Genomic DNA, 12,734 nt, shown 5'->3' on the forward strand with positions numbered 1-12,734 from the left:
ATATATAATAATTGGTCGATTAATTATCTAAAAGTTTGTATTATTTATCTTTCATATCTAATATAAAAAAAATACACATTAAACTTACATGTCAAACAAAAAAATTAAATATATGTCATATGTAAGGAATTTGCCACAGTTTTATTGTAATTTAAAATTATACAATTTTTAACTAGAATTCTTTATGAAATATTTTTTTCCTGCGTTTTGTACGATTAGCCTTAGCAAAAAAAGTTGACAAGTGACAACTGATACTGATTTCAAGTTCAAACTTCAAAGTGAAGTTGAGATATATATTTGTTAATGTTTGTGTTTAGTCCTTTATGTAAATTTTTATGTAAATATATTAAACTTAACAAAATAAAACTTTAAATTAACCCCCATGTAAAATATTATTTATTACTAATCTAATGTGTTGTGTATATATTGTAAATTTGTGTTTGTTTTGTTTTAGGTGAAGGCTGTACTAACACAGGATCTCTTTTTTTACATGTATTCTATAATTATGTATATTTATCTTTTTTATTACCGGTTAATTTCCTTCGTGTGTTTTCCATACAACGTGACATTGGCGAAATGAATTGTGCTCAACTGGCACGCTCGAAACGCCATATTTCGAGAAATCAATCGAAGTTGAGATAAAAACATCAACATAAATTAAAATGATTAATATTAATTATTTCAGTCAGATAAAGGATAAACGCCTGGCTGGTGTATCAAACGATTGTTTTATAATAGTCATTTACTTATTAAAATATATACCTAATTTAAATTGCATTGATATAAATAATGTCTGGTGTTTTATTACTGCAATCGTCTCCGGCAAAATTAGAAGACATACAAAAAAGAATATTTAGCAAGAATGCTCTAGAATTTGTAGCAAATTTACACAGAAAATTTGATACTAGAGTCGATCAGCTTTATAAAAGTAGATTGCAAAGAGCTATAAACTTGAAACATGACGTTACTCTAAATTTTAAGATATCTTCAGAAAGGAATGATTTCACATGGAAAGTTGCTCCATTACCTGTTAGACTTCAGTATGTATTATTAAGATAAGGTACGCTCAAGCTTCGTCATACATTGATCATTTTTCTGTTTCATTTTCTACCTATCACATTTATGGCTACCTATGTTTATGCTTGTATTTAATAACTAGAAGTAAAAGGTTTATTGTTGTATTAATTTATTATATTGACTTTTAGAGATCGCCATGTTGATTTAGGTGATGTCTCAGCAGCGAATGCATCTCATTTTGCCGCTGCACTTATAGCTGATGTACAAGGAGTTCAAGTAGATTTTGATGATGGACACTGCCCTACTTGGAAAAATCAGTTGCTTGCATATAATAATATAAATTTAGCAGTAAATGGAAAACTGCCCGGTGCACCAATTAGTATTACAACATGTCCAGTATTAATGCTCAGGCCAAGAGCCTGGAATATGATAGATCATGATATATTGGTAAGCTTGCAAAACTTTTATTAGAATAAGACCGTCGTGGCGCGGCGGCACAAGGGTGTGACTAACACGACGATTGTGGGTCCGATCCCCTCTGGAGGAAGTGAAATATTTATTTACGTTTATATTTCCATTTTCTTCGCTGTGGTGTCGAGTTCTGCCACTCAACACGCTATGCCTCCAGAATTCAGCAGAAAGTGAAGAATGGAGTGTCTTGACATTTGGTTCTCTCTGCTTACCTTGCTGTGTGCAGGATACAGCCTGAAGCTGATTTTTTAAATATATATATAATAAATAGTATGCTCTCTTCATAATTCTGTTCTTAGATCTATCGGCATGCTATCAGCAAAACAAGTCATAACAAGCATATAAGAGTTTCGAAATAGCTTGATAATAATATATGGCATATGGCAAAGTCGACGATATCTAAGTGGCGACAGTTTAATGTGACCGTCACGACGACATCACGACCGTACAACTGTAAACGCGATAGTTGTGGGTTCCTGGAATGAAATATTTAATATTTCCATTTCCTTACTGTGGTTACGAAGAGAATGCTGCGTGCATTGAGTTTCAGTTAACATGCAATGTCTCAAGAACTTGGTTGAAAGTAGGGAACAAAGTGTTAATAGGGAACACAGAAACTATGTTCCTAGGTTGCCTCTTCCTACCCTGCTATAGATAGATAGATAGGAAAACTTTATTGCACACAAAGCTGTTATAGAGGAAAATAAAGAACAATCTTAAAATAAATCCAGAGTGTGCAGAGGTGGTCTTATTGCTGATAGCAATCTCTTAAAGACAACAAAATTTGAAGAAAGAATTTAGTCTTAAGAGATAAAGTAATAAACAAAGTAATAAGAAATATACATACTAATAATATAAATATACTGTAATGTGTGGGATGCAGTGTGAATCTAAAAAAAATATGTTTAGGTTTTTTAATTTGCTTTTTTTAAGAAAAAAATTATTTTTGCAGATAGATGGTAAAGAAGCCATAGGACCACTTGTTGATTTCGGAATAATTATGTTTCATAATGCTAAAAAATTATATGAGGCGAACAGCGGCCCATATTTTTATTTATCTAAATTAGAAGGATCTGAGGAAGCTAAACTCTGGAATGATATTTTCGTATGGTCTCAAGAACAACTTGATTTGCCACAAAAAAGTATAAAGGCTTGTGTCTTAATTGAAAACATAATCTCAACATTTGAAATGGATGAAATATTATATGCATTGAAAGATCATTGTATGGGCTTGAACTGTGGTATATGGGATTACTGTGCGTCTATTATTGCTAAATTTGGTAAGTCTTTATTTGATTTTATACACTTCAGGTGACCAATTTGTTTTTTTTTCATAATTAAATTTTTAATTATCTTGTTTATTATCAACAATTATTATTCAATTTATTTTCATTCCTATGTTCTGATTTCTGATAGACAAAGTGCTGTGTTGAATTCTCTCAACATGCAGATGTCTCTAAACTTGGGTACTGTGTGGGGAAAAGATTTAGTACATAGATACAGTTATCAATTTAATAAATTAATAACAGTTCATCATTTGTTTGTATGTTTTGTTTAAAAGACATATTTAAATTGATATAATACTTTTAGGTGATCACAAAGAATTTCTAATACCAGATAGAAATAAATATGTGAATATGGATCAAATATTTTTAAATAGCTATATGAAATTAGTAGTAAATACATGTCACAAAAGAGGTGCTTTAGCTACCGGAGGAATGGCCGCCGCTATGTTGAAACCAGGGACTGACGGGAACGATGAAAAGTAAGTAAATTTATAGTTTTACTTACAATATTTTTTCAGCTAATAGCACACAAGGGGGGAGTTATATTTGCTTAGAAAACTTATACAGTAGAATTTAACATTATATACTTAAAAACCGAACTTATTTTGAATGTCTGTCTTTATAATCATTCAAGGTTCGAATATCGTTTAAGGAACCAATATACCTAATCTGAACAAGTGTATAATTTATATTAAAAATAATATTTGATTTTGTCTCTCATTAATTTGAGTGAATAATGGTAAGTGAATTATTTCTCTCTCTCTTAAATAAATAAAAAAATATATTAAATAACTCATTTACCCTGAGTGGGACTCAAACCGACAGCTGACGGCCTGTGGACGTATAAATTAGTGGCTTACTTTAAGAAATTGAATTATGATAAAACATTCTATATAGTAAAATTATTTTAACATTTCATATTAAACAAACGTTTATTATGAAATTTATATGCATTGTGTAATTTGTATTTTATGTTGAACGCTTACATAATAAACTAACAATTCTTCAAAGCGATAAAGTGACAGTTGCATCAATAACATGTTATCAGTCATGAGTTCATGACCTATCGTTAACTTCTTGTTGTAAGAAATGGAACAGAATAGCTATAGATATGACCATCGTGGCGCAGTCAGACGGCGTCTGAATGTAAACATGATTATTAGTTCGATTCCCACTCGGGGTAATGATTTATTTTCATTTCCTCTGGTAGGACAAAAAGTAGCAAAGTGGTTAACAACTAAAAGTAACAAAAGATAATAAAATGTTCTTTATTAGCAGTTAACTGTTGTTTGTTATTCCTATTTTCTATTAGTTTCGAGACATTGTGTTGAGTCCTCCTCTATTTAATATCCTCCGAAATTTATCTGAGTTGACTTTTTGTGCCATTTATTATGGCAATATGAAATTTATATTAAAAAATAATTATTTCCGCTTTTACAGATCAAAAGCAATAATAAGTAAAGTTTTAGAAGCTAAATCAAAGGAAATCGAGGCTGGCGTAGACGGATTCATGGTGTATGATTCACGTATAGTTCCGCATGTAAACGAGGTATTTATATAAGTTATTAATGTTTAAAACTTTATTACAAGATTTTAATAAATAGTAGCCAAAGAAATAAATAATACTTTAAATCTTGAAATCAGTTAAATACTTACTTTACCAGTTAATTTCTTTTTAGCTTCACGCTATATCCCACAATGATACAGCGTGAAGCTGTGTAAAGATAACACACTCCGTTCCCATTAAGTGATACCATTTAAATTATTTAGTTTATTTTGCTTTGCGTATTACATGCATATTATTTTGAAACAACTAAATGTAGAATTAAATCACTTTGTTCTGTCCTAACTATCGTTTATTCAAAGATATTGCGTGATCAAGAGCTACGTTCTATTTAACCATATGAATAAATAACTATATTGCTTAACGTCGGTTTTCGTATATTAAACACATCCAACGTTTTTTTGTAATTGCGTCTCCTAACTTTCGCATTTAGTAGGGTAGGCATAGACAACCTAGTGCTAAGACACTCCGTTCACCATTTCCGTCATTTTATAGATTTCTTTCTATAATTTTATGTAATTCTTGTTAAGAATAAGTATAAAAACATTCCACTTAAGTATTTTGTTATTGAATTACTGTGCAAAGGTCATACAATCGATATGTATTTTTTCATTTAATTTGAATCTTTTTGCGTTCGGGAACCATGAAATAAAGTATTACGCTTTAAAATGCTTTACAATAAAAAGTTTTAAATTTACATAAAAGAAATAATTAATTTCGTCTTACTTACAATTGTTTGTTCATGTTTTGCGTCTAAAAAATATATAAATATACCTTTTAAGTTTAATTAAATAAAAAGAACGTAATAGCATTGCAACAATGCTCTGTCATTTGTAGGTAGACGTTGCGTAGGGGCACAAGCGTGCGATTGTAACGTGACAAGTTGTGGATTTGATTCCCACTGGAAGAAATTAAATATTTTATATTTTCGTTTCCCAGCCTTAAGGCAGAGCTCAACGCGGCGTGAAAGCGTTGAATTCTGCCACTCAAAACGCAATGACTCTTATTATTAGATATATAATTACTTTTATTCTCTCTTTCTCTTTATATATTTTTTTTACATCACCGAACATTATATGAAAACCTAAGTTCATTTTTTAAGGGCGCTTTTATAGATCACCCCATGAATTGATATCGACATACCCCATTGGTATAAGTTACAAAAAAATCTTAATACACTTAAATAATATTAAGTAAGACAGAAGCGGGCGAAGCCGCGCGGCCCACTAGTGAATAATATGATGGAAATTAATGTAACTTAACAGGCTTATTAACTCCTAGCTAGCCTAATTACAAAATAGTCTAAGAGATAACGTGGCGGTGACCATTTTGAGACTGTACTTTCATATAGAAATAAGAATAATAATATTGTTTTCTTAGATAGTATTTTTTTCTATTTTCTTATGAATATATAGAATTCTTTGATATCTACTCCTTTTGAATATTTTCTTTAAAAAAATATATAGACATGTTTTATAACAGTTATGGAACTGCATTCACAGCTTTGGAAGAAAAGCGGCGCCAGTCCCAATCAAATAAATCGTATAATCGATATTAATATAACTCCACGGGACTTACTACTAATTCCCACTGGCGGTGTTACAATGCAAGGTTTAAAACATAACGTGGCGGTGTCCATTTTGTTTATTTACCACTGGTTGGCCGGCATCGGTCATTTCTTCTACAACGGCAACGTAGAGGACTCTGCTACTGCTGAAATATCAAGAGCTCAGATTTGGCAGTGGATACGATTTTCGGTAAGATTTCTCGTTTATAGGTAATTTTTTTTAACTAATAATTATTGTTTTTTCAACTATTTTACTATGTTTTTAAGGAATAATCTTTTACGACATTCTTATGTTAAAACTGCGTAATATTAGATAAGTATAAGTTTTTTTTTCAGCTTCACGTTGTATCCCGCACATAGCAGGGTTGGCAGAAGAAATCTAATATTTACACTCCGATCCCCACTTTCCGCCGAAATTTCGAGGCCTTGCGTGTTAAGTGGCGGAACTCATCGCTGCACTTTTGCCTTGGTACAAGAGCGAAGAATGAAAATATAAATATATAACAATTTATTCCCCCTAGTGGGAATCGAACCCGTAACCGTCGCGTATTGTAACGCTGCGTCACAATAACAAAAACAACCCCCCAAATTTAATAAAAACGCGTGTAAAATTTTTCCAGACTCATCTTGAAGACGATTCGAAACAGGTTAATCCAAAGCTAATAGAAAAAGTTGCATCAAATTTTGTCTCACACGCTCACAAAAACTTGTGTCGTTCAAACGCTGAAAGGAAAAGAATGAACGCAGCCAAATATATGTGTTTAGAATTATTTCTAAGTAGAAATCCGCCTGAATTCATAACAACTTATCTCAATGATAATCATAAATTTAGAACTTTGCATAATAAAGCACTACTTAGTAATCTTTAAAAAACTATACCTTTTACTTAGAGGCCGTTACGCGTCATGGCGCAAGAGTGACGTTGAACGACGACGGTTGTGGGTTCGATTCCCACACGGCGTGAAATTTCGCCATTCAACACGCAATGCGTCAAGAATTTGATGGAAAGTGGGGGACGGAAGCGTTTGCACTTGTTGCGTGTTAAATGGCGAAACTTAACGCCGCACTATGATATTTTAGTTACAGGGTTTGGGGTTCAATTCTAGTTATAAAGATTTATATAGAAAGTAGAAGATATTTTACCTTTTTATTTAGATTTGGAGGCCTTATGGGATATACATATTACTGTTTATTTTATTAACGTATGTGTTGTTATATTAATTTAATTGGGATATATTTTTTGTATAAGTATTTGAATTATTAGATTATAATTAATATATGAATTGCAGCTTTTAATATAAATTTGAACTAGGAAATTTGTGGGAATAAAATGTAACGTATAGGAATATACCTAGTATGTTCCTTCACATATTAAAATTTTAATGTATTTTTTATATTAATAAACTAGCAAATAATTAAACTGACATCTAACTATTGGCCAAAATATTACACCGAGTACTAATTTAAAGTCAGTCCGGTCCAGTGACTATTTAAAAAATGTGCAATAAAATAAGCTTTAACGATACCAAATTGGGGCCAGTCGTGGCGCCGGGGCACAAGCGTGCGACTGTAACGACGACGGGCGTATAGCTGCCGGTAAGAGGGTTAATGGTGCCTTAGCTGCATTGATGAGACGGCGAAACATAAGGCAGGTGTTCGACTACCCAGCTAGGAATACAGCGTGATGCTAAATTAGTAATTATACATACCAAATTGTGGTTTTAAAATAAAAAACGTCTTATTTGTTATTAGTTGTTTTATTTAACAATAAAATATATTGTGTTTATTTATTAAATTCAGCATTGTGTTGGAACGTTTAGAAAATTGACAAAAAGAATAAAAGCATTTTTAAATATTTTCAAGTATTATTAGAATATTTTATTTAAATTTATATTGAGGCTGTTATGGCGCAGTGACAGCGTCTGGCTGTAAACGCGACGGTTATGGGCTTATTCCCAACTAGGGAAAATGGTTATCTTTAAATTACTTTCATTTTCATGTTCTGCTAGACAAAGGGCTGCGTTGAGATCCGCCACTCAACTTAGCTTATCGCAACGGTGAAAAGAAAATAATTCATTCCCGCATTGGTAGTCGATCCCACAACCACCGCGTTTTTAATCAATTGAGCTATGTATTTATCGAATACTGAAATATTATGATTAAAATTATTTTAATGTAAATTTATGCTATATTCAGATTTTATACAAAATTGCAATAAGATTTTTAATATTTTTTTAACTTACTTGTGTTTATATAAGAATAGCGGTTGACTATAAAAATATATCTTTTTTAGAATATAATATATAGATGTCTTTTATTTTACTAAATTTAATATATCTTTTTAAAATTATTAATTAAAGCGATTGAAATGATTAATTGATCTATTCTGTACACTGAAAATAAAATAAAAATAATACATCTAGGGGTCATCTTTATACAAGTAACAAAAGTTAAAAGTATATTTTTTCTGCAAAAGCTACTGTATGGATTTTGATTATTTTTTTTGTTTTTTAACTTAGTCTCCGGCAACATATATACTTCTTAGCATACATATACATAGCAGCCCGTCGAACTACATAATAGCCTATTCATACAAAGTCATCAATTACAAAAATTGTAATTTGAGTTATTCTGATGTATAAGTTACATGACTATAAAATGTTATCTATCTATTTTTTGCGTGAAAATAGAATTAACATGCAACCATCTTTCACGAACTTTGACATTTATAATATTAGTAGGATATTAACATACTGCCTTAGCAAACTTAATAAGTATGATGAGCAATATCTGTTGACATAAAAGGATCACTACATAGTAGTTGACAGAACAACAAATAAAAATGAAAAAATATGTTTAAAATGTTGAATTTATCTATTTTAAATTTTGTAAGCGCAAAAGAAAATCACAAAAGCAAATATTAATAATAAAAAAATAATAAAACGAATTATTAAAAGGAAAGGACTAATAACGAAAACGAAAGGAAGAAACTAATGGAAAAATTATAACTTTAACATAAAAGATAAAGCTTCAGAGTATTACTTAATATTAAATATTAATTTATTTAATTTGATATTTGATATTAATATTTTTATTCGTTTTGTTACTTAAAAATTAAATATTACTATCATAATCATGTGTAATTCATTAAGAGAGAAATATGAATGCTTTTTTTAGAACATTTTTTTTTACCGGAAAGAGGATATAAAAGTAGTAAATTTACCAATAATTAATTATTAAACGCAAGCGGAATTTGATCTCATGCCTCTTCGAAATCATCAGAGTTTACATTCCACTACGCTCAAAATTCGTATCATTTTTTTTCAAAACTTAACAAAAATTATGTAACAAAACTATTGCTTAGTCTACATACAGGTTTTCATAGCAATATTATATACTATATATATACGGTAGCCATAGTCACCAATTATTGTTATGTCTTTGCAATATGGGAAAAATCCTTTGAAATCATATTTATAATATTTAATAAGCAATAATAAAAAAACAGAAGCTCAACATACATTATTTATAGTTTATATTATTACTAGCTTTCACCTGCGGCTTCGCCCGTTTGTACTACAAAATTATTTATCTCATCTAAATTACTTTCAAGATCTAGTAGGATGCAATATTGTATTGATATAACTATTTTATTTATGAGCTGTTTTGATGAAATGATACTTACACTAAATGTGAAGGAAAGTTTGTCAAAATACAACAATGAAAACTGCATTATTTAAATCTGTTAAGTCATTTCTGAGATTAACATGCACAAACACACAGACAAACACAAAGAAACAAAATTTTAAAAATAATTGCTAAGGGTCCTATTATATTGATATGTGGCCCCAATAATACATTTCCTCATATAACTTCCATGTGCAGACAGTGATCAGTTACAATTTTATTATAATATGTATAGATATAAAGTCTTATGAGGAAAAACCCAAGAATTTCAAGATACATATATAATAGTGTACTTCTAATTTTGCTCTATATAAGATATTATATATATTAATATTTTACGTAATATATTAATTAGTTCTTAGCAAAATTAGTATTACGCTATGATACAGTGCATCTTGAGTTTTGTTCACCTCCCACCCTTTGTCTTGTCAGTGCTCTGGCAAAGTCTGTATCTCTTGTATGTATGTTTGTATTAGAATTTGAATTCTCTTGCATTGATAGTGCTAGAGCGTGGGCTAAAGCCTCGTCTTCAGTCTGTAATTAAAAAAAACAATATTTATATTTTTTATTTTTATCATATAGCAAGGAGGGCAGAGGGAATCTGGGAACCTAGTTTTAAGACACTCCTTTTCCCACTTTTCGCAGAGTTCTGGAGGCTTTGCAACGCGGCGCCTTGCCTCGACACCACAGCGAAGAAATGAAAAACATAAATGTAAATAAATATTTCATTTCCCTACAATCCTAACATGAAGCTGATTTATTTGATTTTTTATTTAATTGTTAGATAAATGTTATATAAAAAAAATTATTTACCATGTTCCCTTGTACTTCACTAAATGTAGCAACTGGGACGGCTGTGGGTGTTCTATTAGCTATAGTAATTTGATTTGTCTTCATACGCGCCATTGCTGCATTACTGTAAAAAAATATATATATTTTATTATTAACTACCTATAGGCAGGTAGAAAAAATTGAGAATTTTGCATAATTATATAGTTAAAGTTAAAGAAAGTTGAGTATATTTCCGCCACTTAGTATGCAATGTGTAAAAATTTGATGAGTCTTGGCAAATGGAGTATTAAGTTGCCTTTGCCTACCCTCCTATATACGGGAACAGTGCGAAGCTTAAAAAAAAATTACAAGTTACAAGTAAGCAATAATTGAACATCATAAAAGACAAAAAAATATTATGAATCTCTCAACTCAACACAAAACGCAATATCTCGAAAATTGGGTAGAAACTAGAGTACAAAGTGTTATAACATTAGGGTTCTATCTGCACAACTTGTTATATGCAGGATACAGTGTGAGTTTAAAAAATATATTTTCACTCACGCAGCTTGACGTCTCTTAGCAGCCAACTTTCCTTCACATGCATGGTCAGCTGCATGCCTATGTCTTAAACAGTAGTTGAATGAACACTCCCCGCACACAAGGGGCACCATTTCCTTCGTTTTACATCCTTTATAGGAACATCTGTTTGTGAATACCTAGAAAAAACAATGAAAAAAAAAATGTGTTTTAGTTTCATAAGAAGATTAATAAATATGGAAAATTTATTGATAACAATCAGTACAGACCGATTTTTTTTAATATAATGGTTGAGTGGTTTCTCCAGTAAGAATTGAACCCACAACTGTTGTGTAAACATTGCACGTAAATAATAATATGAATAATATTATAAAACAAATCCAAATCAGTTTCTAATTATATAAACACATAATCATATCATCATTCCGCCCACATAAAGTTAGAAGTGAAAAATTTTGGTAGAATCTAACGATTTAAGAATTTTATCATATACTATTGTATAAAGTAATGTAATATCGTATCCTGTTGTATTCATTTTAAACAAAGGCTTTTAAATGTTATAATTTTGGCTGAGTTTTAGGATGTTAAATATTGAAGTTTTCTTGCAAATAGAATCATCAGACTATCTGATTTTAAATACAATCATTGTGAGTTCAATTCTCACACAACGAAATGAATTATTTTTATGTCCTTGCTCTGGCAGCAATACAAAGTGCAACATATTCTAACACTCAACACACAATGTTTTGAAAGCAGATCACCATAAAGTTCAAAAGAATAATAAATACAAGTATTTACTTTATTCCTCCTTTCTCTAGCAGGATCCGAAGTACATTGATTGTCTATATGAGCTCCTACCGCCACATCTGGAGGTTCCCCTCTATTACCAGGTACTGGGACCCCACATAGTGGACATTGAGGTACTTGAACATCTTTAGTATTTGGTGCTGGACAATCATGTTTGACATATGCAAAGTGATCTGAACTGAAATTAAAAATGATGAAATATGTTTCATTATACTTGACACACTAGAGACAATTAAATAATATATATAATACAATGTTCAATAACTGGTACAATAACTTAAGAGTGTAGTAAAAAATATAAAAATATGTGAAGGTATCTAATAAATTCATTGCCAATTTAGCAAAAATGTGAGTCATAGTTTGTACAAGTGGGAGGATATGGTGAAACAATTAATGCTATCCCATTTACATTTTTAATTTAGTAAATCTATTTAGAATATATAAATATCTTACCAATAAACATCTTTGCAAGCATCACATTTCACAGGCAGGAAATCTGTAAAGAAAAAAAATGTTTATAGCTGTATACTTATAAAGAAATGAGCATATTAACTAATAAATTAACAAACTACTTTTAATTTAGTTTTTTTTTCTTACCTAATTTATTACACGATTTATAGGAACAATTCTTCCCAATATGAGGAAATTCCATTGTGATTATTTTTCACTTTAACTCAGTGCAGCTGTTCACGACGTGAAGAAAACACAACATAAAAACTTGCAATGACGAAACGATTTCTTGTTACAGCAATATATACGTTACGATCTCGTCAGCTATTTCGCTATTATCATTCCAGAAGCTAAATCACCATGAATGAAACGACGTTTTTGGAACTAGACTTTTTGTTTTCGAGACTTGCTGTATTTGTCAAAGTCACTGTCAAGTCTAAAAATGGAAATTTCTAGAATGCTTTTAAATTTTAAATATTTTTACAAGTCTTAGATAATAATAGAATGAATGAAATTTATAAAAATATTTTTTTAAACATTATACCTGCTTTTTATTTAATTGTACAATAATTAC

The 12,734-nt window shown here is 30.4% G+C and overlaps 2 protein-coding genes across 2 annotated transcripts; one reads left to right on the top strand and one right to left on the bottom strand.

Moving 5' to 3' along the window:
- Positions 1–637: 637 nt before the first annotated feature.
- Positions 638–7,653, top strand: LOC146533085 (uncharacterized). Its single transcript, XM_085196615.1, has 7 exons — positions 638–1,040; positions 1,206–1,464; positions 2,441–2,768; positions 3,079–3,253; positions 4,215–4,323; positions 5,841–6,095; positions 6,526–7,653. The coding sequence occupies exons 1-7, from the start codon at positions 790–792 to the stop codon at positions 6,772–6,774; spliced, it is 1,626 nt and encodes a 541-aa protein (XP_085052741.1). The 5' UTR covers positions 638–789; the 3' UTR covers positions 6,775–7,653.
- On the bottom strand, positions 7,644–12,558 carry LOC146533086 (AN1-type zinc finger protein 2A-like). Its single transcript, XM_085196617.1, has 6 exons — positions 12,308–12,558; positions 12,164–12,206; positions 11,702–11,888; positions 10,928–11,082; positions 10,406–10,508; positions 7,644–10,126 (listed from the first exon to the last, which is right to left on the bottom strand). Exons 1-6 carry the CDS (start codon positions 12,360–12,362, stop codon positions 9,971–9,973), a joined length of 699 nt encoding a protein of 232 aa, XP_085052743.1. The 5' UTR covers positions 12,363–12,558; the 3' UTR covers positions 7,644–9,970.
- Between the last annotated feature and the right edge of the window lie 176 nt (positions 12,559–12,734).

This window comes from Heliconius melpomene, chromosome 13 (genome assembly GCF_056956725.1).
Source record: "Heliconius melpomene rosina isolate 202511_hmr_F chromosome 13, ASM5695672v1, whole genome shotgun sequence".
NCBI lineage: Eukaryota > Metazoa > Arthropoda > Insecta > Lepidoptera > Nymphalidae > Heliconius > Heliconius melpomene.

Bases quoted from the DNA above. Each gene is read 5' to 3' on its own strand.
- LOC146533085 (XM_085196615.1), top strand. From the start codon at position 790: ATGTCTGGTGTTTTATTACTGCAATCGTCTCCGGCAAAATTAGAAGAC. The intron at 1,041-1,205 runs GTATGTATTATT...ATTGACTTTTAG, and splicing joins CCATTACCTGTTAGACTTCA to AGATCGCCATGTTGATTTAG. The intron at 6,096-6,525 runs GTAAGATTTCTC...AAATTTTTCCAG, and splicing joins GGCAGTGGATACGATTTTCG to ACTCATCTTGAAGACGATTC.
- LOC146533086 (XM_085196617.1), bottom strand. From the start codon at position 12,362: ATGGAATTTCCTCATATTGGGAAGAATTGTTCCTATAAATCGTGTAAT. The intron at 10,509-10,927 runs GTGAGTGAAAAT...ATTTTTTTACAG, and splicing joins GCTAAGAGACGTCAAGCTGC to TAATGCAGCAATGGCGCGTA. The intron at 10,127-10,405 runs GTAAATAATTTT...TTTTAATTACAG, and splicing joins GTGAAGTACAAGGGAACATG to ACTGAAGACGAGGCTTTAGC.